Raw genomic sequence first — 22557 nt, forward strand, 5'->3', positions numbered from 1 at the left:
TGCATGCAGGAAATAAAAATCAAGGTTTGTTAAGATTTATGTGGTGATTGTGAGGAGCCATGAACTCCTAAAATCACATGGTCTCTGAGTCTGCATGTGGGAGGAAACCCCTGTGCTAGTGCTATGGCAGACTAGAAAGCCCTTGGTTTTTAGTGAGGTTTTCTAAGAATTTGTTGTGGTCTAAGAATTGCTACTTTATCTGGTCTGTTAATTGGTGCTTACTTAGTCTGTTATTTTTAACTTTTATTGTTTACTTATTTTCAAATACTCCAAGCAATGTATGGCTGATGTCTACACACTAGCAGACACTCCCACAGATGCTACACACTGTGATTTTCAGGTGGTTTTTGTTGTTGTTCACCAAAACAGGGTCTCATATAGTCCAGATGGAACTTGAGCTCTGTGTGTAGTTGAAAGTGACTTTCAACTTCTGATTTTCCTTCCTCCCCCTCACAGCCACACCCGGTTTATTCAGTGTCTGGGTATGGAATGCTGTCTACCAACTGAGTTACATCCCCGGCCCAGACTTGTCTTCAAAATAAACAGTGACCTACAATAACTGAGCATATGATATCTTAGATTTCCACACAGGGTCACCCGGGGGAAGTAACAGAACATTTTATTGTCCTAGTACTTTTATAGTACTGCAGACATGAGCAACAACAAAAATTGAACAGTGAATGAAAGTTACAGTACAAAAGAAATTTACTAAGTATTGACTACAAAACGAGGCATAACTAGAAATATGAAGTGAAGTCATTTTAAAACTTGAAACATTACACCCTTTCCATTCATTCAGCTTGCAGCCCTAGGAAGCTGAGCCAATATGGCAGCTCAGTATGTCTTGTGGTGATGAATCTCTGGATACAGCAAGCAGCTGAGGATTGTTTGTGTTAAGCAGCAGCCCCTCATGTACTTTATAGGGTTGGTAATGGCTGTTTTGAAACTATTTGTTACTAAAATCTAAACTGCTCTTTTGTTTTGTTTTCAAGACAGGGTTTCTCTGTAGCGTTAGAGTCTGTCCTGGAAATAGGACTTGTAAACCACCAGGCTAGCCTCAAACTCACAGAGATCCTCCTACCTCTACCACCGCCCCACCAGTAAACTGCTCTTTTACCAAAAGGAGAAACAAAACCTTTTGAGTCCCCCACCTTGTGTGATCCTTAGAGATGCTGCCTTGAGCAAGGGCTTTGTTTTTATTTTTTTAGAAAAAATGTAGTTGACAATTTAAGTAAAGGTAGCAGCACATTAAAAGTTATAAAACAGGGTGTTTGCCAGTTGTTGCCTATTTGATAATTTTATAAAACAAACTTGATGCATGAGAAAAGGAATATCTTTACTCTCCTCTTCATTTCATCCTTTTGTTCTAGTCTGTCCATCTTTCCATAACTGTATATTCTATTTCCCCTTCCTCCGGAGAGCCTCAGCTCTTACCTAGACCTTTATTCACCTAACCGCCATGATTATATGGATTATAGCACGCCTATCGAAGAATTAAGAACTAACATCCATATTTAAGGGAATATATACTATATTTCTCTTTCTGTATCTAGGTTGCCTCTCATGTGGTTTTTTTCCTAGCTCCATTCATTTACTTGCAAATTTCATGATTTTGTGGAATTTGTGTGTGTGTGTTTTTGTTTTTGAAACAGGGTTTCTCTGTGTAATAGCCCTAGATGTCCTGGAACCCACTTTGTAGATGATGCTGGCCTTGAACTCAGAGCAATCCACCTGCCTCTGCCTCCCAAGTGCTGGGATTAAACACATGCACCACCACTGCCCAGGAGGTTTATTGTTTTTAATGACTGAATTATATTCCATTGTGTAAATTACCACATTTTCTTTATTCATTTATTTGCTGATCCATATATGTCTAGGCTGTTTTCAGTTTCTGGCTATTATGACTGAAGAGAGCACCAATGAACATGGATGAGGGAGTGTCTGTGTAGTAGAATGTAGAGTCCTTTTGGGTTCCAAGGGTGGTATAGCTGGGTCTTGAGGTAGCTCTATTCCCAGCTTCCTGAATAACTGCTATATGACTTCTATAGTGACTGTACAAGTTTGTACTTTTACCAGCAATGGAAGAGTGTTCCAATTACCCTACATTCTTGTCAGCAGGAGCTGTCATTTGTCCTATTGATCTTGGCCATTCTGGCTGATGTATAATGAAATTTCAGGGTAATTTTGGTTTGCATAAATGCTTCTTTTTAAAGCAGTTTTTGAAGAGTTTGTGTAAGATGTAAATTGTTCTGTCATGCATGCACAACTGTGTTACCATTAGTGCTCTTTGTATTAGATCTCATTGTGCTCAGTTGTTTTACCTAAAATTATATTCTTTTTATCTGAGTATTGTTAAAGGAAATTGGAAGAGCCATGTGATCTTTTTCAGTGTTCTTTTCTTGCTTAATAACTTTCACTTGCACCAAACAAAATAAAACTGACTTTAAAAATACATGGGAGCTCTATCTCTATCCATCACCAGATGAAGATTCTATGATGATATGCAAGATATTCATCAGTATTGCTCTAGGATAGGGTCATTTCAGGTTCCCAATCCTCAGCTGCCCAAGGAACTAACTGGGAACCTCATCTTGGGCACTAGGGAGCCCCTCTAGGGTCAAGTCTCTTGCCCACCCTAAAGTGGCTCCCTTAACTAAGAACCGTGCTTCCGTGCTCCCCCATCCAACCTTCCTTCATCCCAATCCTCCCCCTTCCCCAAGCTCCCCCCATTCTCCCCCTCTCCCCCCTCTCTCCCCATCTCCCCTTACCCCCATCCCACCCCACCCCCAAGATCTCAATTTTCTCCCCGGCAATTTTGTCTATTTCCCATAGCCAAGAGGACAACTATATGCTTTTCCTTTGGTTCACCTTCTTACTTAGCTTCTTTGGGATCACCAAGTGTAGACTCCGTGACCCTTGTTTATGGCTAGAAACCAATTATGAGTGAGTACATCCCATGTTCATCTTTTTGGGTCTGGAATACCTCACTCAGGATAGTGTTTTCTATTTCCATCCATTTGCATGCAAAATTTGAGAAGTCATTGTTTTTTACCGCAGCATAGTACTCTAATGTGTAGATATTCCACACTTTCTTCATCCATTCTTCCATTGAAGGGCATCTAGGTTGTTTCCAGGTTCTGGCTATTACAAATAATACTGCTATGAACATAGTTGAACAAATGCTCTTGTCATGTGATAGGGCATCTCTTGGGTATATTCCCAGGAGTGGTATTGCTGGGTCCACACAGGAGCACTGGACTGAGCTCCCAAGGTCCCAAGGAGGAGCAGAAGGAGGGAGAACATGAGCAAAGAATTCGGGACCACGAGGCGTGCATCCACCCACTGAGACAGTGGAGCTGATCTACGGGGAGCTCACCAAGGCCAGCTGGACTGTGACCGAAAAAGCATGGGATAAAACCGGACTCTCTGAACATGGCGAACAATGAGGGCTGATGAGACACCAAGGACAATGGCAGGGGGTTTTGATCCTACTTAATGTGCTGGCTTTGTGGGAGCCTAGCCAGTTTGGATGTTCACCTTCCTAGATATGGACGGAGGGGGGAGGACCTAGGACTTAACACGGGGCAGGGAACCCGGACTGCTCTGTGGACTGGAGAGGGAGGGGGAGAGGAGTGGGGGGAGGGGGAGAAGGGTGGGAGGAGGGGAAGGGAAATGGGAGGCTGGGAGGAGGTGGAAACTTGTTTTTTGTTTATGTTTTTTTTTCTTCTTTTCGCAATAAAAAAAAACAATTAAAAAAAATACATGGGAGCCCACACTGGAGCACTGGACTGAGCTCCCAAGGTCCCAATGAGGAGCAGAAGGAGGGAGAACATGAGCAAGGAAGTCAGGACCACGAGGGGTGCACACACCCACTGACACAATGGGGCTGATCTATTGGGAGCTCACCAAGGCCAACTGGACTGTGACTGAAAAAGTATGGGATAAAACCGGACTCTCTGAACATGGCGAACAATGAGGGCTGATGAGAAGCCAAGGACAATGGCACTGGGTTTTGATCCTACTTCATGTTCTGGCTTTGTGGGAGCCTAGCCAGTTTGGATGTTCACCTTCCTAGATATGGACGGAGGGGGGAGGACCTAGGACTTTCCATAGGGCAGGGAACCCTGACTGCTCTTTGGATTGGAGAGGGAGGGGGGAGAGGAGTTTGGGGGAGAGGGAGAAGGGTGGGAGGAGGGGGAGGGAAATGGGAGGCTGGGAGGAGGCGGATACTTTTTTTTTCCTTTTCTCAATAAAAAAAAAATATATATATATATATATATATATATACATGGGAGGGCTGGTGAGATGTAAAGTGAGTAAAGGCAGGAAGCCTGGCAATCCCAGGAACTCACCAGGAGGAAAGTTGTCCTCTGATCTCTGGAGGTGTGTGCCGCGCCACACATTACAATCACCACTATCCTAAATAATTTTTAAAAATGTTTTAAATACAATATGGTGAGAATTTTGGGTATTGATTCTTATAGATGTCACTAAAACTCATTCCACCCTTTATATATACATTTTCTTTTGTCAGGCACAATGGAATTCTTTGGGAACATTAAGTGGATTATTACAACCTTTCTTCTTTTTCTTTTTTAATAAATTTTTATTTATTTATTATGTATACAATATTCTGTCTGTGTGTATGTCTGCAGGCCAGAAGAGGACACCAGACCTCATTACAGATGGTTGTGAGCCACCATGTGGTTGCTGGGAATTGAACTCAGGACCTTTGGAAGAGCAGGCAGTGCTCTTAACCACTGAGCCATCTCTCCAGCCCCACCTTTCTTCTTTTAAAGCTCCAAGATACACTATTGTTATCCTGAATTACAGTCTTCGATCCATAGTTAGAGTTCTAGGTGAAACCCTAGCTCTAGGACTTAAAGTGATTGATAAAGTAGAGCTGCTGTCCTCCCTGCTGCACTAACCATGTTGTATATTTGTTGCTTCCTGTTCTCTCCCCTTCTGCCTTTTAGATCAGCTCTGTTGTCTCAGATGACTTCTTCCTTATACGTCAGAATTAGTTATAAACATTCTGACCCTTGTTTAGAAAGTAATGTGATCTTCAACAATAGCTTTTTAATTTCTAAGTAACTGTAGAGTGTTCCATGTTCCTGTCCTGTTTGTTTATTTATTTTAGTTTTTTAATGTTTTTTGTTTTTCTTGTAGGCCACTGGAAGGTATGATATATTTGATCCAAGACAGTCCATTTCAGCCCAGGAATCTACAGTGGTGACAGGGACATGGGACTCCTCTCGCGAGATTACTGGTGGTTCAATACAATTGACATCCTGGCTGACAACTGTGAAAAGGAACATTGGGCTATTTTATTTTATTTTTGTGGAACACCACAATCCCAGATCCATAGGACACATCAGGTAATGTTCTTCTATGTCTTTGGGTAGCCTGTATTCTTTACAGTTCATTCAGAAGGAAATGAAGGGCTTGAATATCTTTCTTAGCCAATTTACCTTCTCTCTACTTTGCAACCTGAATTGTTTTCAGAATGAGCTAATGAACTTCTGGTTTGGGATAAAATTACAGATGACATTTTGGTTGCCTGTTTGCTTGCTGGCTTGTTAGAGTACCCCAAAATATTGCCAAACTTATCTTACTACAGGTGAGCCAGCCCCTCCCTCTCACAGGTGCTGCACTGCAACCCTGTCTAAATAAGACGTGGCTTTGTTTTTATTTTTCTAATTCAGTTAGTCTATGATTTTATGAATTATTATTTCTTTTTCAGTTTTCAAATGTATTTATCTGTTAAGGCTTTTGTTGGGGGGGGGCTTTTAGTTTTCCAGTTTGTTAAAGAGAAGACAAATTTACTGAAGTTTTTTGTTTTTTTTGTTTTTGGATTTTTCGAGACAGGGTTTCTCCATATCTTTTGGTTCCTGTCCAAACTAGCTCTTGTAGACCAGGCTGGCCTCGAACTCACAGAGATCCGCCTGCCTCTGCCTCCCGAGTGCTGGGATTAAAGGCGTGCGCCACCAACGCCCGGCTGAAGTTTTTTTTTTTTTGGTCGTGACTTAATTATAAAAACTGTCAAAATTATAATACAAAAAAATAATTACAGTGTGTCTCATAAACCAACCATTCCTTCGTTTTGTAGTTGACCGTTTCCATACCAGTTTCACCCCATTTTCCATGTGTCTCTGCCTCTAGTTTTTGCTTAATCTCTGATGCATTCCTGTTCCTGATATCTGGGATGAAATTCCCACTTTTTCTCTTAGATTCACCAGTTACATGAAATATGCTAATGTCCGTGTCTGATCTCTCAGAAAGCTCATTTCTTTCCTTTTTATTTTCTCATATATTACATCCTGTTTGCAGTTTCCCCTCCCTTTCCTACCCAACTTTCCATTGCCCCTACCTCTCCACCTCCCTCTGTCTCTGCTCAGAAAAGAACAGGTCCCTCCAGGGACAGCAACCAAACATGACATAATATACTACAATAAAACCGGGCTGGATGAAGTAACTCACTAGGAGGAAAACAGTTCCATAAGTAGACAAGAGTAAGCTACCTCCCCTGTTCCCACTGTTCCATGAGAACATCAAACTCTTCAGCCATAACAAATATGCAGAGGACCTAGGTCAGACCCCTACAGGCTCACCATCTCTGCCTGCCTCCATGAGTCCCAGTCATTTGATTCTCAGGAAGTTCATTTTCTTGAGTGTATGATTATACATGTTTTTTGGCATTGAATCACATGAATCAAAAGACATTAATGCTTTGTTTACATTATAAAACAGAATTGTTAGCCCAGACTCACAAATGTGTTTTATATAGAATATTTGCTTTTCATTTTTATGATTAAATCAGGGCAGTTTTTTTTTTCCTTTTTGTTTTGTTTGTTTTTTGATACAGGGTTTCTTTGTGGCTATCTTGGAACTGCTCTGTAGACCAGGTTAGCCTTGAACTCACAGGATCTGCTTGCCTCTGCACCACTGCTGCCTGACCAGGAAAATTTTTAAAGCTTGCTATTTTAGGAATCAAGGTGTAAACTGTGACGGGAAAATGCATTTTCTATATGGGAATAGTGAATACTCAGAGTAGAGGAGGATGTGGGGAAATGTTGATAGTATTTTTTAAGGAAGGATACTTTAATGTTATCTAAGTATATTTAAGTAAACATTTCAGCCACTTCTCATCTTGATCTAGCTCAGGTCTCTTCTCACTGTATTGTAACATTTTTAAGGAATATCTACCTTGAAGGTAGGAATTTTGCTTTTGCTTCTGTGCAATTCAGCATTGTTCTTGGAAATCAGAAGTCTTTAGTTAATATTATGTAGTAACTGAATATAAAGAATGTTTCAAACTAAATTAAGATTACTTTTCTTTTTTGCCAAGGCTTCAAGTTCCCTGTAGAATTCTAAAATAACCTTGCTAATGAGGATGTCTGATATTGTTATTATAAAAGATGAAACTGAAACAATGAAGGATTTGGAGGCAGAAGTGAAAGATACAACCAGAGTTGAAAATCTTATTAAATCAGAAAACTATGGGAAGATTTTGGCAGAGAAGAATGAACATTGTATTGACAACAATATTGATTTGCAGGTAAACAGAGTTTTCTCCATGGCTAAAATTACCTAATATTCATTGTATAGTGTGCTTCTTTTTGTATCGAACTCACTTTTCACATCCTTTTTTTTTTTTTCTCTTTTGGTTTTTCGAGACAGAATTTCTCTGTGTAGTTCTGCCTGTACTGGATGGAACTAGCTCAGTAGACCAGGCTGACCTCCATCTCTGAGATCAGTCTGCCTCTGCCTCCTGAGTTAAGGTGTGGGCCACCACTCCCTAGCCACTTTTACCAATTCTAAAAGGGCCAGTTGACTCTTGAGCGGACATATTTACTAGCTTATTTTTTGAGTTATCTTGACAGCTTGCTGAGTCTTGGGTCTTTGATTGGCTTCTATGTTTCACATGGTATGATTCTTTACACTCGTGTGTAGCCAGTATGTTTTCATTGGCTTTCTACGTTCACACTTCGCTTCTCTTCCTGTGCTGTAATTGATCAGAATTTAACCTAAGAACTCTTAGAGGAGAGAGAAACATAGTGATCAAACCTGCAGAAGATTTACTCTGAATAAAGAAGCTTGTGGGGAAGGGGCAGATTTTACCTAATGGTATTGTTGCTGTGCTTGCATGATAATTTAGAACCAACTGTTGAAAAGGTTTTTATTTCCAGGCAGAGACTAAAAATTTAAGTTTGAGGAAATACTCCTGATTTTTTGCTTAACCTTTCTCTTTCCTTTTTTATTATCTGTTATTTATTTTTGAGCGTTCATTACTCACCTCTCTACTTATAGTATAATTTTTTTTGTGGGGTCCCTCAACATACTGTACACCTGGCTACGCTTTTGTGTGTTTTGAAGTTCACCTCTTGCCCCACGTTGGGTACCATATGTCGGGGACCAGCCTCAACAAAAACACTTCTTGCCAGGATAAGGATGTGGGGATTTAGAAATATTAGTAAGGAATATAAAGACAAGTGAAAAATAATAAAACAAAAACCGTAGAATAGTACTGGGAGGGTATTCCAATGAATACTGAATTGTCTGCATTTAAGTTTCCATGTGCTTGTATACCCCAATATAAAAAAGGGTGAGAAAAGGCAACCAAAATATTTCTTTAACATGGTACAATGGACAAAGTGTTAATGCTTTAACACTTTAAGGCATCAAGTCATTAGCATTCTGTTATTTAGGCAGTAAAGCCACTCTAGACCAAGTGTCCTAAAGGAAGCCATTCCCCAGGTAACCCCATATCACAAAAAAAAAGGAACAAAAGTACATTTGCATATCCTGACTGTCTGTCGGGATGGAATGGATCTACTTGTATGAGCCATCAAAAACAAAACAAAACAACAACAACAAAAAAAAAAAAAACCATCACATCCTGAGTCAGAATGTGTAGCTACACTTGTCAGCCATTTTGAGCAACCTCCGAACCCTCTGACCATCAGATAAGGTAAAAATAGGCTCACATTTTTGGGCCTCTACCATTAAAGTTGAAAATTAAGATTAATCATCAGGAGCTGGGGAGATTGCTCAATTGGTTAAGTGTCTCTTGCACAAATTGAGGTCCTGGACCTGAGTTCATGTCTTCAGCACCATTGTAGAAGCCAAGTGTGGAGGCAGTGTGGAAGCAAACAAGAAAACCGCTAGAGCTTGCTGGCCAGCCAGTTTATCCAGTTCATTGAGAGATCCTGACTCAAAATGTAAGATGGAAAGTATAGAGCACCTGACATTCATATGTGCGCACATGCAGTACACGCACAGAGGTACTCATCATACTTATGAATAGGGTATCCTAATTGAGAAAATACTGTCATTTGTATGTGTGTCCATGATGTATGTATGTGGGCAGGTATGCCACTATGCACTAGTGTAGTTCAGAGGATAACCTTTTAGTCTTTGTTCTCTCTGTCCACCTTTATGTGGGCTCTAGGTATCAAACTCAGGTTGCCAGACTTGAGAAACAAACTGGGACATCTTTCCAGCTCTATTCTGTTGTTCTTAAAATAACCAGAGGACTTTAGCCAAATGCAGTTGCATGTGCCTATTATGCCAGCATTTGGGAGACTGAGGAAGGACGGTAAGTTCTAGGGTAGCCTGGGCAACATTCTGATATCCTGTCTCAAAACAATGAAAAATCATAAACACATCAAAGAAAAACAGACCTTGACGGCTACTTGCCAAAGGTTATTGTTTCACTTCATTTCTGTTATTGCTCAGTAAAGTTCCTTTAAAGGGTGCCTCATTCTTGTGTTTCTTCATTCATTCTTAAGTTTTGTATTTTCATACCACGTGTCTGATACCAAGGTAGACAATGATGTTAATGCCTACGGCTTTAAAAAACATTTAGGGTTTTAAACTGTTTTCCATTAAATATAATCAAAGGGTAATCTTTTTCTCTTTTTCCTTCTTCCTCCTACCCCTCTTTTTCTCCCTGCCCCCCTCCCCCCGTTTGTTTTAAGATATCAAGTCACGTAGTCTAAGCAAGGCTTAAATTCACTGTGGCCCAGTCTGCCCGTTAATTCCTGACCCTTCCTCTGCCTCTAAGTGGCACCATGCCTAGCTTAAATGGTAATGTTCTAAGAAATCAGGAGACGCTACATTTTTCCCATTTTTAAACTCTTTTTAAAACAAGAAAATTACCTTCTCTAATGCTCTTTAGCAGTGTGCCACTATTTTGATTTCATTAGAAGAAAGTTTACAAAAAGCTTTTGCAATTGTGATTAAAATAATAAGGATTTGGCCTGGAAAGATGACACTTGCTGCTTTTCCAGAGACCTGAGGTTCTGTTCCCAGTACCCAAATGGTTGCTCACAACAGGATATTTGTCACTTTTTTGTTGTTTTGTTTTGTTTTGTTTTTCGAGACAGGGTTTCTCTGGTTTTGGAGCCTGTCCTGGAACTAGCTCTTGTAGACCAGGTTGGTCTCGAACTCACAGAGATCTGCCTGCCTCTGCCTCCCGAGTGCTGGGATTAAAGGCATGCGCCACCACCGCCCGGCTTTGTCACTCTTTCTAGCCTCTGTAAGTACCAGGGATGCACATGGTACATACATGCATATAGGCAAAACATACATACATACACATAGCTTTTTAATTAAATAATGTCTTTAGTACAGTCTCTGTTCTGCATCTTATATGCATTCTCATGCTTATCCATAAGTCTGTGTGAGTAATCAACTCAGACTACTGCATTCTACCATGTCTCTGCTTGCTCTGAGAAATAATCTCAGGAGCATTCCTGAATAACACCAAGGCTCAGTTAGACTTCAAGAAAAACCTATGGTTTTGTATATACTAGGCAAGCACTCTACCACCTCCTAACCAATACAAGTATTTATTAAAAGACTACTTATTCTTTATACTGAATGAACATGTTCTTTACCATATGTACTACATAGTTTATTGACTGTAAAGAGGAATGTATACATGGAATTCATTTTATTTTAATCCACCAAAGTCTCTATAAACCATGTCTTCAAATGTTTTCTTAGAAGTTATTCTATATAAGAATACTGACTTTTTTTTTTATAACTTTTAAGACCAGGTACCTGACAAAAGACTTATTACAGTTGAAATAACTTGTACAGAAAATACATAAGTAATAGGAACACTAGAAAGTAATCTATCCTGTTTATATTAAGTATCAGTAAGAAATAATGGCTCTGTTTTAAGAAGAGTGGTTGGGCTGGAAAGAGGACACAGCTGCTAAAGTCTAGCTCACAACCAAAAAGCTAAGAATAGTGTTTAATTGTCTATCTTAAGATGATCACAATAAAAAAATAGCCTAAACTATACAGTGAGACCTGTCTTAAAATAATAGTGTGGCTATTTCCATATTTTGTTAGTAACTATTATGGGGTAAAAGAGAATGGTTTTTGTTAACACATGGTATTTTGGTACCTGAAGAGAAAAACTCCTTAAAAGCCTGAATAAGTCAGTATCTGATGGGACTGTACCAAGCAGATTAGGGGGAAGTATCCTTAGCTTCACTTGGTTTGAGTTCTTTTTTTTTTTTTAAAGATTTAGTTAGTTAGTATGTCTACAGTGTTCTGCCTGCATATATGCTTGCATACCAAAAGAAGGCATATTTCATTATACTCATTATAGATGGTTGTGAGCCACCTTGTGGTTGCTGGGAATTGAACTCTGGACCTCTGGAAGAGCAGCCAGTGCTCTTAACCTCTGAGCCATCTCTTCAGCACCTGGTTTAGTTTTTAAGAGCAAAAAAAAAAAAAAAAAAAAAAATTGCTTTTAGTTTTTAAAGGCACTTGTGACATATACAAAAAAGCAGCTTTGGAGGTCTTCAACAAACAAACATTGTTTCCAGAAGCAGCAAGATAGCAGTTAGTCAAACAGTTAACCTTAATGTAGGGTCACATTGTATAGGAGTTTAGGGCTGTTCCAGAGACCAGTTTTATCCAAGATAGTTTTAGCACTTAAAGTCTTTTTGGAACATTTTCATGAGATGGCATAACTATAGTTCATACTACAATTGACCTGTTTTCAGGGTACATAAATTTTTATCTGATGTGTATGATTTTTTTTCCCACACATAGTATCAATTAAACTAGGTAGTTAGTATAGTTTATTTCTAGTAAACCGTTTGATGAGACTCCGACATTGTACTTCTGAATTACTTGCAATGCTTTCCTTCAAAGGGGATTGATTGAGGGAACAGAAGCCATTCTGAAGTAGGAGGATGTGTTGGTCCAGGTCATCTTGGTTACATTTGAAGTTCAAGTCTATTATAGGGTAATCCTATATTGGGGGTGGTGGAGAAAGTAAAACACATCAGGGCATACCTGAGAGGGGTTGAATAGGCAACAGATTTCTTAACTGATAAAACAAATGCAAAGTATAGTATTTGTCTGATCAAGTCCAAAAGAAACTGGATCTCTGTGGTACCTATTAGTGTACCAAAGCTTGTGCTAACCTTCAGTACTACTTTGATTTCTTCTGTGGACTATTCCACTTGCCTCTGGCTCATATCTATAAGAAAAACCTTACCCTCAACCGTAGCTCAGTTTATACAATATTATCTTTATAATCTTGCTATTACCAATTACTAAAAACACAGCTACACAGTTTCTCAAATTTCTTCCTTCCTTGTCATGCAAGATAGAGTTTCTTCTTCAACAATAAAGCTTGTTTTTTAACATCTTCCCAAAATTGCAATTTCAACACAACTTTAGTCTTTTAAGCCTATTTATCGATTTGCTTTTATTGAATTTTATAAACATTAAATAAGTTTAACAACTTTGAAAACTTAGAATTCACTTTCCAAAACAATACATTATTATTTAAAATTATTTCTAGAATTCGTCATTCTCAATTGATCTTGGGTCATATACAAATAATGGTGATGGCATTTATAAGCATGGAGATAAAGAAATACTTGAGTATAGTTTTTTACGCTGAATAATTTTTGTATATTCACAGTTATAATGGAGAACTCTTGTCTTCATTTAAGATGTGGAATAATTATGTGACTGTGATGAGTTTTCTTGGGAACTTTGTTTAAATATCTAAGATAGACCTTTGGATTTTAACCTCATAGTCTATGGCTGAAAGGATTAAGTGGTAACATTAAATTGGTGATTGCATTTGGCTTGTTGATTTATTGACTTTCTTTTTCCATCTCTTAAGAAAACATTGTTTTCATTTTGATAGGAATTGTCAGCCTGGCATTGGTTGTTTTCACTCCTATTTTTATCTTTAGCTAAGTACTGAATTCATTCTATTCTTCCACATAATTACTCTTAATCCTTACTGTTGTACAGAAATGCAGTGCAAATTAGTAACCTGCAAGGTGTGGTCTGTCTTAGTAAAAACGTTTCAAATATTACAGTTCATTTTGTTAATTGAATGAAAAAAGAAAAAGGAAAGGACATGGCTGCTTCTAGGTATGATGGAGGAGAAAGCTAATGGGAATGTAGGAGAGCACAGTCAGAGGCAGGGACGTCTGAGAGAGTTCAGAGTGGGTATGACCTGAGTGAGCTGGGCCATGTGGGAAAGTGGGGAGGGAGAGGAAGAGGCAAGAGGGGAACCAGGTGCAGCAGATTATGTAGGGAAGGGAACAGTTAGGGACTGGGGGAAGTTGGGAGAACCTGGCAGCCAGGTCTGCTTTGATATGTTAAGTAGGCACCTCAGCCATTTGTCCTGGGTTTGAACCTAACAATAAAATTACTGGTTATAAATAAGAATGACTCCCTTCATGAAATAAGTTGGATTTCCTCTAAATTGAATGATACTGGATTGGCAAATAGTCTGTGCTAGCACACAGTATAAACATGAAGATTACTTGAATCTTCCTCAGTTTATCTCCAAACTTTAGTAACTGGTGTCTCTGCCAGTGTGTTATCAGTTTAAAACTAAGAGTTCATTAAGAATGTTCTATAGTATGTACCCATTTGTTGATTTAGTTTCTGTTTGTTCTTTGTTATAAACAAGATAAACTATATAAATTGGGGCTTGCCCTTCAGCTTTCTAAATTCTAATTCACTCAGTATTTCTCACTACTAGTAAGAGACTTAAAAGAGTTGCTATATTTTTACTGTCAAAATAAGGTTCTACTAAAAGTGAAACATGTGCTCCAAATAAATAAAATCCACTTTACAAAATGATTGTAAATCAAACTGTAAGAATTGCTATTCAAAGCCAAGTCAAACTGGCAGCAGAATAAAAATAAATAAATGAGGGACGTCTACTTTTATAAGCAGAAATAATTTTCTCTGCTCTATTGTGCGTGCTGGTGCATATGGCAGATTTTCTAGTGTATTTTATACAGTATGTATCTTCTTTGAGATGGAAAGAAATAAATAATTTTACGTAATAATGCCTCTTTGGCACTTTACTTGCATTATTAGTATATTTGTTTCCTCTTGCTGCATATCAGAACCTTAGAGACTCACGGTGACTCCCCATTAGGAGTTTACAGTAGATTATATCCGGGTTTTCTGCTTAAAGTTTTACAGAGCCAAAGTCAAGAGCCACCCTGATCCTCTTTGGAAGCGTTTGGGAAGAATAGGCATCAAGGTACATTCCTTTTTCAGCAGACCTCAGTTCCAAAGTTGGTATAAGGTTTATGTTTCCTGGGTAGCCCTTTTATCTTCAAAGCAACAGTGCATTTGAATCTTTTAAATCTCTCAGACTTGACAGTTTTATCTCAACCAAAGAAAATACAGCTTTTAAGAGGCTCACTGATGGGTTAGAGCTACTTCAGTTGCGACTTGGCGATCAACTACTTCTGTAAAATCCCTTCACAGCAGAGCCCAGCTTTGCGTATCCTTTAATTATCACAAGGATGGGAAATCATTCTTGGGAAATGTCTTTGGATTTCTATCTCCCATATCTGTATATTTGTCACATACGTGTATAAGTGGAATGTGAGGTTACTATACTGAGATTCAGAAGCACTTAGGTTGAGTTTAACTAATTTGTAACTGTTTCTGGACTGTGAGACCTTAAGAGCAGGCAAGAACTGTGTCTTTCTTATTTCATTGTGACTAAAAGTCCACTCTTCACTCTCTGTTAGTCACATGGAAATAAAGGGAAGAGGAGACCAAGTTGAAATTAATACATCGATGCTAGTTTCCTCTTAGGCAGTACTTTCCTGTGCAAACATATTCAGACTGCTTTTCCTACCTAAGCAGTAGGTCTTTTTTTCTTTTCTCTGTCTCTTCATTCTTGGTTTTCTGTTTCTTAGGTTTTATTTTTAACTTGATGGTCTAGAGTCAAAATTTTAGGAATATGGTGTTTTAATCTTTTAAAGGCCTTAAGATCCAAAATAGAGGTTTTAACATTTTCATACTCTGGCCTGTATTTCTATTGGCCTCATGAATCAGTCTTTTGGGATGTTCGTATACAAAATGTCTTTCTCCATTTTTTAAAATGTAAAGCTTACTATCCTGAGGATTAGCTTGAAGATGTATTGTGTTTGATGCCTAATTGGCTCCTTACTACTATTGAGAATAGATGTTTGGGCCCTGCCCTATGGGGAGCCAGATGTGAAATGATGGATAGGAAGGAGGCAGAAGGAAGGAGTTTAAAATTTGTCTGGTTCTGAGTTACACTATAAGCTTTATAGGCTCAAGCACAGACTACGGCTAGTTGCTTCTGTGAGCTCTCTGATGGTGTGACTAATTATCTGACTATTTTGCTAACTACCTTTATTGAAGTCGGCCTTCTTTCTTTCCTTCCGGGCTCATTGCCTTACCCAAAACCCAGTGAATAGCTTTCATTACTAAAACTGGTGGTGTGTTCTTCATGTTTACTGAAAAGGCTCAGCAGTTGAAAGATGAAAGCAATATAAATTCTGACTCTTTGGACTATTCAAACATTTTTGTTAGTGAGGTTGAACCTTTCTAATTTCAACTAATAGAAGTTGCTGAATGGTTTGGTCTGTCCACTTATTACAACAATAATAAAATACTGAAGAAACGTACTTTATTTTGCTATGAAAAAGTCACCTTCAAAGTTCCGTATAATGTTCATTTAATACAAAAATTTGCTGATTTAAGAAAATGCCAGTCCACAGAGGGGTTTAGTAACTTTTTCCAGTGTGTGTCTGGAGGAATCAATACTTTTCCCCTGAATCATCTTTGATTTCCTCGTTTAGCAAATTCTGAGGTTTAGGTGTATGAATTAAGAAGCAATTTTTCTGTTTGAGTGTGAAATTTAATAAAATCTTTCTTATTGTATATTTAGCGGCCCCTGCAGTCATTTGGACAGACAGGAAAAAGGTCTAAGGTATAGTAACTAACTATTTGGTGTGCTGGCATGCGAAGGCCTTCCTTCATGCTTGATGAATTCTTGTTTTCATACAGCACTACATTCAGTTTAGTTTTTTTTTTTCATCTTTTGTTTGGGGCAGAAAGCTTCTTTTGTTTTATTTGGGTTTTTTTGTCTTGCCTAGTCGCTTTTGTGCATTGCTTTTAATTATCCTTGGTGGGGTTTTTGTTGTTGTTCTTTTTTTTTAACTATAGAGGAAAAAGTGCTTTCTCACCATTTGTTGAATTTGAAATTGGAATTACCTCATTCTTGCTATTGCTATAATTTTTAAGACCAGTTGTTTATATTCACTTTCAGGGGTTTTAGTGCTATTTAATGATATATCTAACTTACACATTTCATCTACTTTTCATTCATGGCGGAAACCAAAAAGAAATTTAGACACTCTCTGGGGCTTTTGAATATGCCCTAATTCATGAAATGTAGTGTTAATTTTAAATACTTCTCTTTAGTCAAGCTCAAAGTTAAAGCTAGTTCGGAGCCTTGCAGTATGTGAAGAATCTCCACCACCCCCTGCAGCAGAGATTTCACAGGAGACCCAGGTAAACAACAATAAAGCAAAACAAAAATTATCTGGAGCCATTCTTTGATATAGGTCAATAAAAGTTGAGTGTGAATATATTCTTTCATTTCTAGTAAATGAAACTGATTTGATAATACTTGTTAATGAGAATCCAGATGAGTTAAGAAAATTCTTTAGTTCAGTGTGAGCTTACAGTAGACATTCTTCTTTTGGGAAACCCTTTGAGATTATATGATTATCTAGGAATGTGACTTTTAAGAAAGCTAGAGGGTGGTGGTGGCACACGCCTTTAATCCTAGCACTTGGGAGGCAGAGGCAGGTGGATCTGTGTGAGAACGAGGCCAGCCTGGTCTACAAAGAGCAAGTTCCAGGACAGCCAGGACTACACAGAAAGATTCTATCTTGAAATAAAGGAGGAGAAAGTTATAAGTTATTATTCAAAAGTATTCAGTAGTAAAGTACTTTCAGTGGTTATAATTATGATATAATTCCCCTTTCAATTTTGGGCTTGGGTGAGGAATTTGTTGTGTTATTGTTGCTTCTTTGGGAACTACCCTGACTTCTGCTTACTAATTTGGTTAGCTTGAGTACACAGTAAAGCCAGTATCCACTTTGTATGGGTCTTTAGTAGTTGTCTAGTAATTTTCTGTTTGTTCTTATAAAACATAAGGTAGTGAGATTTAAGCAAACTACTGAGTTGAAACCTATACTCTTTTTAATATTTTGATTTTTTTTTAATATTAATCATAACTGCAGATGGGCTTTGAATAGTATTTTCAGCTTCGCTGATGATTATCATTGTGATAACTAGGGCTACTAGAGAATGGCTTCTATTTCATAAGAGGGTTTTAAGCAACTTAAAATTAAGTTTCTAAAGAAGCAAGACAACTGGTACTTATTTAAGAAACCAGGTGAATTTTTTTTTTTAAAGAGAAGGTCATGACATACTGTACATCTTTTTTAAAATATGAAATGCCATGCAGGAGGAGTGGGATACACCTTTAATTCAGGCACCCTGGAGGCAGAAGCAGGTGGATCTTTTTGAGTAGGCTGTCCTGGTCTATATAGCAAGTTCCAGGCCACCCAGGGATAAACAGTGAGTCCTGTCTCCAATTTAAAAAAGACAAACAAACAAACAAAAAAACAACACTTTTGCCTTAAAAAAAAATGCTTTTGAAGCAAATGTCAGTTGTACAGTTGTTGATTCAAGCAAACCCTTTCTGCTTTCCCATGGCTTAAGCAATGGTCCTGAAGAAATAATGTAGATGCCTAATAAGCTAGTTTTGACATGCTTATACTGTGTCTTACGTTTACAAATTATTATTATTTTTTTTTTTTTTTTTTTGGATTTTCGAGACAGGGTTTCTCTGTACTTTTTGGTGCCTGTCCTGGAACTAGCTCTTGTAGACCAGGCTGTCCTCAAACTCACAGAGATTCGCCTGCCTCCGCCTCCCGAGTGCTGGGATTAAAGGCATGCACCACCACCGCCTGGCACGTTTACAAATTATTATATTTTATTTCTAAGATGCAAGAAAGGGGAAATTTAAATAATTTGTAGGTAATAATAAACTTTAAAAAAAATTTGGTAGTTCAGATATTCAGGATTCATTTGATTTTTTTTTGCATTGGAGGTATATAAAATATGCATATGTATGTATTTGATTAAATGTATTTAGCAATATTTTTCTAGCAAAGTCAGAAATAATGTCAAACTGCTTCACTGAGTGTAATTGCCTTTAAAATACTTTTAAGCTTAATCCTCTAGGCCTTTGTTTTACATAATGTAGTTGTTTCATATGAAGCATTACATGGCTGATTGTTAGTAAAGCTAGTGAGTTATGGCATAGTCTGGAAAGAAAAAAAAACAATAAAATTGTTCTTTGAAATAGCAGTTTTTAAAATTTCTCTTATGGACTGGAAAAATAGCTCAGCAGTTAAGAGCACTGGCTGCTTTTCCAGGGAGGGGACCCATATTTGATTCCCAGTACCTACATGCAGCACATCTGTAACTCCAGTTCCAAGGGATCTATACCTCTTCTGGTTTCCATGGCACCAGGTACAGAGATGCACATCTAAAACACTCATACACTTAGAAATAAGTAAAACAAAGAAAAAAAAATTTTTTTTTTTTTAATTTTTCTCGAGACAGGGTTTCTCTGTAGCTTTTTGGTTCCTGTCCTAGAACTAGCTCTTGTAGACCAGGCTGGCCTCGAACTCACAGAGATCCGCCTGTCTCTGCCTCCCGAGTGCTGGGATTAAAGGCGTGCGCCACCACCGCCCGGCAACAAAAATATTAAAGGAATTTCTTTTTTGCTGTTTTTTGTTTGGTTTGGTTTTGCTTTTTGCTTTTTTTTTTTTTTTTTTATCATCAAGACAGGGTTTCCCTGTAGCTTTTGGAGCATGCCTTGGCACTCACTTTGAAGATCAGTATGTGCTGGTCTCAGACTCAAGAGATCCACCTACCTCTGCCTCCCAAGTGCTGGGATTAAAGTTGTGTGCCACCACTGCTCAGGGTGGAATTTTTTTTTAAAGATTTATTTATTTATTATATACACAGTGTTCAGCCTCCATATATGCCTGCAGGCCAGAAGAGGGAACCAGTCTCATTACAGATGGATGTGAGCCACCATATGGCTGCTGGGAATTAAACTCAGGACTTCCGGAAGAGCAGTCAGTGCTCTTAACCTCTGAGCCATCTCTCCAGCCCCCAGAAATTCCTTTTATAAGTTAGAAATGTATACTTTCTGAGAAAAACCATTGTAATCTTGGTTTTTAATTTTTCCATTTATTTTACGTTATGTGAAAAATGTTGGGGGCAGTGGGGATTGTCTTATACTGCAGAAACCTACATAGTGAAAATTCTTTTGAAAAATATTTACTAAGATATGTGTCAGCTATTAGTATGTATATTGGTCATAGATGGTGTATTTTCAAAAGAGTTACACCATCTGTATAAGATGTTATTCAGAATTCAGTTATTCCACTTATTATGTTGTTTCTCAGTTTCTCTTAAACATAATCATTTTTGTTTGGATAATAATGTCTTTTGCCTCTCTGAATAAAAGATACTTTTTTAAAGTAGAAACTTTTTATTCATGCCTTAAATTGACTAAAATGCGCCTGAAAAGGAACTAGAAAATAAGTGTTCTGCTCTCTGATCTCATCCTTGATATAGTTTTCAACAATTTTCCCCATGGTGTAGTAATTTTTGGTGATTTAATATGGCATAAAACTCGTAAAAATAAAGTTGAGAAACAATTACAAGAGAGATGTCACTTGTGTGATGAGAGTTTGTAATAGAGAAATGACCTTAATCACAGATGTTATAAATGTCATAGTAAAGAATAAGGTGATTGCAGTTTCTTGTGTACATGTTCCCATTATTTATAGTTAGAAGAGTTTACATTGCAACTCAGCATTCCAAAAGGGTTTTCTTTATTCATGCACTGAAAACAGAGTCAGCTGATGACAAGACACCAGCCTTCTCTACTAGAATTGCAAAATATAGTTTAACTTGATTAAGTAATTTAATATCTATAAACAGATATCTGTGATTCAGAGAAAATAATTTAGAAGTGAAATCTGCTAGTCACTAGAAGCACATTTTAGTGAGGGTTTAAGAATTCAGTGTGGAGTCTTTTTCCCCTACATACATTTTACTGGACTATCCTCCTGAGTAGTAAGAAGCTTCAAAGAAAAGCACTCCTAAATGTTCTCTTACAATATAATTCTATAACCATTTATAAATATCTGAAAAGTATGGTAAGAATAGAAACAGAAAAAGGCTTAAAAAATAAATCAAAGTCACAAAGTCAGAGTATGTACAACATCCTGTGTTTGGAAAGCAAGTTCTCATTATCCTGGTAGGAACTTGCAGTGGGTAGTGTTTGCTGTGTGTTCTGAGTGTGATTGTGCGACTGAGCAGATCCCCAGGCCCTGAAATTGGAATACAGATGGAATGGAAGAAAAAACAAAAGAGAAGAAAACATTAACAAATTATCTTACTTAATATATGTATAATTCTGTACACATAATAAATTCTAGTAACAGTTGTTTTGAAAATAATTTCATGTGTGGTGGAAAGAAGTTTAAAAGAAATTCTCTGGCAGTAAGTTTGAGAATCCTGATGTTTGTATACTCTGTATTGCTGACCACTTCTGCCACTACTGCTCAGAAAGGTTAAGTAATGTACAACAGTATAATTTAGTCTAAGAATGGGCCACACTTTTATCTTTTGTTGATATGGCCTGGAGTTTATTGTATATTTCTTGTAATTTTGCCTGAATAAACATAGCTCAACGTAATCTTTGCCTTTCAGGGTATGTAAGTTAATTTCCTAGTAATCTCTGCTGGCTCTAAAATTGCTTTAATGACATTATTTTCAACATAAGTATTCTCCATTTTGATTTGAGATGGTATTACTACTTTATAGTTCTTACATATCAGGAAGAAACAATGTTATTTGATATCTTTCTAAAACAGCTGTGTGATAATTAAAGGAGGCACAGTGATACATAAACCTCAAGTGAGAAAACAGGTACCACAATTTTGAAAACTTTTCTGCTTACATTTTTCTCTTTCAAGAGAAAGAATGGAGTGTGCTTATATGGGATACTCAAAAAACTAAACCTGGGCTAGGGATGTAGCTCAGTTTGTAAAGTGCTTGTAGCATTCACAAAACCCTGGATTCCATCCCTAGCACCATATGAATTAGATGTAGTTTGCACACTTGTAATCCCAGCACTTGGGAGGTGGAGGCAAAAAAATGAGACATTCAGGGTCATTCTCGTCTATATAGCAAACCCGAAGTGAGCCTAGCATACATTAGATACCATCTCAAAAAGAAGCTGAATTTTGTTAATTATTTTCCTGATACCAACATATTTCTGTTGTCATGGTTGATAATTGAGAGCATCTCCACTGGAACAATAATAGGTCAAGAAGACCCGAGTTCCGACCTCTAGGGTGTTTGTAAATAAATGTACTAAAACTGTAATGGTAAACATTTCTTTTCTCCAAAACAGTTATAAAAGTATGCTTTAATTGATACCTTCAGATGAACATATTAGGTGTAGTTTTGGTATTGTGCACCACCATACCTGACTGAACAAACTGTTTTAACCTTTCTTCTCAAGACATTTTTTAAGTGTCTTTTTTTTTGTTTGTTTTGAGGTGGGGTTTCACAGTGTTGACCAAGCTGGCCTCGAATTCACAGTATTCATAGATTTGCCTGTCTCTGCCTGTGAGTGCTGATATTAAAGGCCTGTACCACCTTTTTCTTCTCCTTTTTGTCCTTCATACAGTTTTGAGTTAACTCGGGAAATACCAATAATTATTTTGAATTAGTTTTTATAATTTCATGGAGTAACTAATTTTTTCTTCCAACAGGAAAAAATTCAAATCCAGTTAACACAATCATTTGAAAAAGAGGAAAAGCCCTCAAAAGATGAAACAGATAAAGAAAAAGCCAGTGATAAGTTGCCCAGAAAAATGTTATCAAGAGGTTAGTAATTTATTTTTTTTTAGTTTTTAAATAAAAGTTTAGTTTCATTATTAATAATTCTTTGCCCCTTGAATAACGTGTCACATAAATATATTGAAAATGCCATAACTGACTGGAGAGATAATGTCATATTTAGTCATCTGGTTTATCGTGGTTATGTATAATATTAAGATTCTCCAGGCAAAAATTATAACATAAATCTCAGTTACTAAAGAATATAGT

At 37.6% G+C, this 22557-nt stretch overlaps 1 protein-coding gene across 8 annotated transcripts in view; it reads left to right on the forward strand.

The window, feature by feature from the left end:
- The window catches only part of R3hdm1 (R3H domain containing 1), a 134352-nt gene that overhangs the window by 32198 nt on the left and 79597 nt on the right, over nucleotides 1-22557 (forward strand). For 6 of the 8 annotated variants that reach the window (XM_041648181.1, XM_041648178.1, XM_041648183.1 and 3 more), the window contains exons 2-6: nucleotides 5170-5378; nucleotides 7349-7558; nucleotides 16226-16267; nucleotides 16762-16851; nucleotides 22221-22335. In XM_041648181.1, the coding sequence (XP_041504115.1) occupies nucleotides 7388-7558; nucleotides 16226-16267; nucleotides 16762-16851; nucleotides 22221-22335 (418 nt within the window). In that variant the 5' untranslated portion in view covers nucleotides 5170-5378; nucleotides 7349-7387. The remainder of the gene's footprint in view (nucleotides 1-5169; nucleotides 5379-7348; nucleotides 7559-16225; nucleotides 16268-16761; nucleotides 16852-22220; nucleotides 22336-22557) is intronic. The other 2 variants (XM_041648182.1, XM_041648186.1) reach the window with 1 other exon arrangement.

Source organism: Microtus oregoni, unplaced genomic scaffold (genome assembly GCF_018167655.1).
Source record: "Microtus oregoni isolate MIOR12 unplaced genomic scaffold, Mior012 000003F_ref0000135, whole genome shotgun sequence".
Taxonomy (NCBI): domain Eukaryota; kingdom Metazoa; phylum Chordata; class Mammalia; order Rodentia; family Cricetidae; genus Microtus; species Microtus oregoni.